The following is a 4,131-nucleotide window of genomic DNA, read 5'->3' on the forward strand; positions in this document are numbered from 1 at the left end:
CCCCATACCCCCTCTCGCTTCCCCCCCCCCCCCCCCTCCAGGGCCATTCATGTCTACTTCACCCATCACGAAAGCTTCTCCTCCTCACAATAATCCACAATTGCATTCACCGATGCCACACTTGTCTCTTCACATCAGCCCAGCCAATTAATATACTATGCCTGAAGCCTGTTTACGTGAAAGGTGTGAGAACAAAATGGTTCATAGGTCACTGAAGTGATGGAAGAACTTAAGTCAAATTTGTTCCAGTCTCTAGGAAATAGTTGTGTCAGCAAGCTAGCAAACAGGATCTTCAGTAACCTCGAGCAGAGCCAGTACCTGTTCACAAACCTGCGCTAGAAGTCATTCTAACAAAAGATGAGGGAAAACATCTCGTTTTGTGGACAGAATATGACTGTACAGTGGAAAAACATACTACTTTGAGGTCATGGTTTGAGGATGAAAAAAATAGTTGGCAACAACCCTGATGTAAGCTGTTTCCATTGCCTCCCGCTGTTCATTTCTGCCCCAGAGCCACAACACCCCACCCACTCAATTGTGCCATCTCAACTGTTTGTGGATACACACTGTGAACTGCATCAGGAAACTCATCTAGCAGCGCGATTTAAGAATAAGCCCTTCACCACCCCCCAGTGTTTTTGCAGAAATGTTTTTCAAGTAAAGTAAAAATTGCTTAAGACACTACTGCAGCTTAACGCTTTCTGCTCAAAAACATGTTCTGAGTTCATTTCTTTTCTTTCTCCAACTATAACGCGATTCGACATAGCTAAAAAAAGGGTGAAAAACACCCTCCAGCTCTAGTTCAATGTAAGACCACATGTATTTCCATAGAAGCAAGAAAAGACAGAAATTTAAACAAAGATATTTTGTGCAAGTTTCTTGGTAATACATAATCCAGCTTACCATCCTATGTGTACTGTATTTACAAAATCTCCTGCGACGTAACCTAGACACAGCGTTAATGCTTTTTGGATGACAGCAGTACAATAGCGTGCCAACTGAATTGTCTCCTTAACTCTATACCCAAGACATCAGCGTCAGAGTTAATACCTACAAACAGGGATACTTCCTCTGCAACTCTGCAAACTGCATTTATCTGCTCATAGGCCTAAGACAAAGATGCCAGATTGCCTACACTGGAGCTCAAAGAGTGCAATGAATTTTGGTTATGTGTGATTTTTTTTCACATATGATTTTCATAGGCAGGTTTGTTTTAATTGAGTAAATTTGAAATACAAAGCTTGTAAATGAAAACAAATATCCTGTTTATCCTGTCATATTAAGAGTAACACCCCAAAAAGCATTTGGGGAAAAATGCATATTATTTGGCAAACCAGAATGTTTAAAAGGCATCTTACTCTGCGTGAAAAGGGAGTACTTCTTCCTGAAAGAACTTCCTGGCACTCTCCCTGAAGATATCATGATCTGATGAGAAGATCCTCCGAGTTCCTATATCAATCAAACTTTTAGCAGAAGACGGTTCTGGGCGCTTTGGGCCATGCTGTTCAGTTTGCAGAGGACTACAAAAAGACAAGTGAAAGCATCTGTTAGGACACAGGCACCCCCATTTACACAACCCTTTTAAAAGAAAGAAAACACCTGTGTTCTTAAACATAGTTCACATCCCAAGTCTAGCACACTGTTAGGTCCAAAGGATACCCACGATAAATATGAAGACCTAACACACTGTACTTCACTGGGCTGTGAAAGGAGATAAAGCAAGACTGGTTTGTCCTTAATGCTTCAAATAAATTAAAAACAATAATAATAAATATTATTTATAAATAAATAAAAACAACAATACATACATAGGTAAGAGGATAAAGTTTGTTCATTAGAGGTGCTAAAAATCATCACTGCCTTCTTCCCCCACCACACAACCTCCAAAATGCAATTCAGCTCAATTTAAACTGAGGAGGTAACTTTTTGAACAAGTAAACTTTTTTGTGGGTTTTGTTCATTCTGTACATGCCCCCAAAAGCCCCAATATTGCAAATCCATGACACTGAAAATTCACACACTCAAAATAAAAGCGAGTACAACATAGATTTGCACACTTTGAGGGCCATATTATAGCATATATAGATATTATATATGCATTTTCACATATATCTGCATAGTTCTAACCTTGAAAATAATACTTTCTAATTCCTTCTAACTTTCAGTATTTTTGTTGTACAGGAAGGCTAATCCTTCCAAAACTCTGATAAAAACATACGTAAAAATAAAATGCTTCTTTAACAAAAAATAAAAACTGAAACAGTGGTAAACGTCAGTAGTTGAAACCACATGGAAAGTATAATTACAAAATAACAAGGAAGGGTTTAAAACTTTTGTAGGGATTTAGAGTGTCAAGGATACTTTAGGGCTGAAATGAAAATTCCCTTCTTATATTTGCGCATTGGGTTCTTTGACTTGCTTTTAAATAAAAGCGTACAACATAGATTTGCACACTTTGAGGGCCATATTATAGCATATATAGATATTATATATGCATTTTCACATATATCTGCATAGTTCTAACCTTGAAAATAATACTTTCTAATTCCTTCTAACTTTCAGTATTTTTGTTGTACAGGAAGGCTAATCCTTCCAAAACTCTGATAAAAACATACGTAAAAATAAAATGCTTCTTTAACAAAAAATAAAAACTGAAACAGTGGTAAACGTCAGTAGTTGAAACCACATGGAAAGTATAATTACAAAATAACAAGGAAGGGTTTAAAACTTTTGTAGGGATTTAGAGTGTCAAGGATACTTTAGGGCTGAAATGAAAATTCCCTTCTTATATTTGCGCATTGGGTTCTTTGACTTGCTTTTATTTTATTGCCACAAAACATCAGAAATTATAAATACAGAGCTGAGCTATATTAAATGGAAAAGGCTTTTACTGTTCCTTTCTCAAACTATTTTGTTCATCTCTCCTCAGTTCCTCAGCACAGCACAGTAGTTGTACATAGTCCCACAGAGTTTAGCTGAGCTGAGCATACGCTTATTTGCTCCATTACAGAGACAAAGGTCTTTATTTACTGCCACATGAAGTTATTCATGCTCTTCCTGGTGCAAAAGATTAGATGCCCCTGAAACATAGACTCTATTTACTTCTAGTAATATTTGGAAGAAATGGGCTGCTGCAACTTGCTTGTTCAATATTTTGTACTCTCAAACACAGGCTTCCTGTGCTAGGCACACACTGACTCTCCCAAAAGCTCCACCTTATTTTTAAAGCTGTTTAAGACGATATTGAGCTTTATTTAAGACCACCCTTTTGTTTAATTGCAGCTCACAGCCCACATGGCACACAGGGAAGGGCCAGGCTGCTCCTTCACACCAACCACAGCCCTAGGAGACACAACTCGAAGGTCAGAGGAGGCATAAGCACGCTCCTGCGTTTCTGCTCCGCGAAAACCCCCTTCCCCGAGCCCAAGCGTCCTGCTGCCACAGGCCTGCGGGTGCCCGGGCAAGGACGCCTCTGTCCCATGGCCTGCTGCCACCATGGGACTCAGCGTCTCCCCAGCGTGGACGGGAAGTGGAGGAAAGGTCAGTCTCATCATGGGGACGCACGGGAGCTCCCAGACCTGCCAGGCACAGGGCACTCGGTGGGCTCCCAGACCTGTCGGGCCCAGGCCACAGCCCAGGGGGCTCCCAAACCTGCCGGGGACAGGGGGCTCAGCAGGCTCCCAAAACGGCCGGGCACAGACCGCTGCCCAGGGCACTCAGCGGGCTCCCAAACCTGCCAGGCACCAGCCGCTCACCCAGACCCCAGCTGCCTCCCGCAATGGGGGCACAGGCGCACACATATACACACACGCCTATATATACATATACGCCCATGCGTATAACCTTTCCGCCACACATATCCAGAGCACACCTTACCCCTCCAAATATATACATAGGTCCGTACACTCACCACATATATATATTCATATAGATATGGATATCTATGTGCACATATAGCGTGTGTAACCCCATGAACACGTACGCACCCACCCCCACGCAGATGGACAAATGCATACACCCCCTTACGGGCCCAAGCGCAGGGACGCACGCACGCCCCCCTCCCGGTGGGCCCCGGCGGCGCCCCGACACGCAGGCGCCCGGGTAGCCCCCGCCCTGCCCTGCGTACACCCG

The 4,131-nt window shown here is 42.6% G+C and overlaps 1 protein-coding gene across 1 annotated transcript in view; it reads right to left on the reverse strand.

Annotated features, from left to right (window-relative positions):
- ACADL (acyl-CoA dehydrogenase, long chain) overlaps positions 1–3,554 on the reverse strand; it is a 17,790-nt gene extending 14,236 nt beyond the window's left edge. Inside the window, exons 1-2 of the mRNA XM_009281082.1 lie at positions 3,295–3,554; positions 1,359–1,520 (exon numbers count right to left, since the gene is read on the reverse strand). Of these exons, the coding sequence (XP_009279357.1) occupies positions 1,359–1,520; positions 3,295–3,554 (422 nt within the window). The remainder of the gene's footprint in view (positions 1–1,358; positions 1,521–3,294) is intronic.
- Positions 3,555–4,131: the final 577 nt, after the last annotated feature.

This window comes from Aptenodytes forsteri, unplaced genomic scaffold (genome assembly GCF_000699145.1).
Source record: "Aptenodytes forsteri isolate BGI_AS27 unplaced genomic scaffold, ASM69914v1 Scaffold340, whole genome shotgun sequence".
Lineage (NCBI taxonomy): Eukaryota > Metazoa > Chordata > Aves > Sphenisciformes > Spheniscidae > Aptenodytes > Aptenodytes forsteri.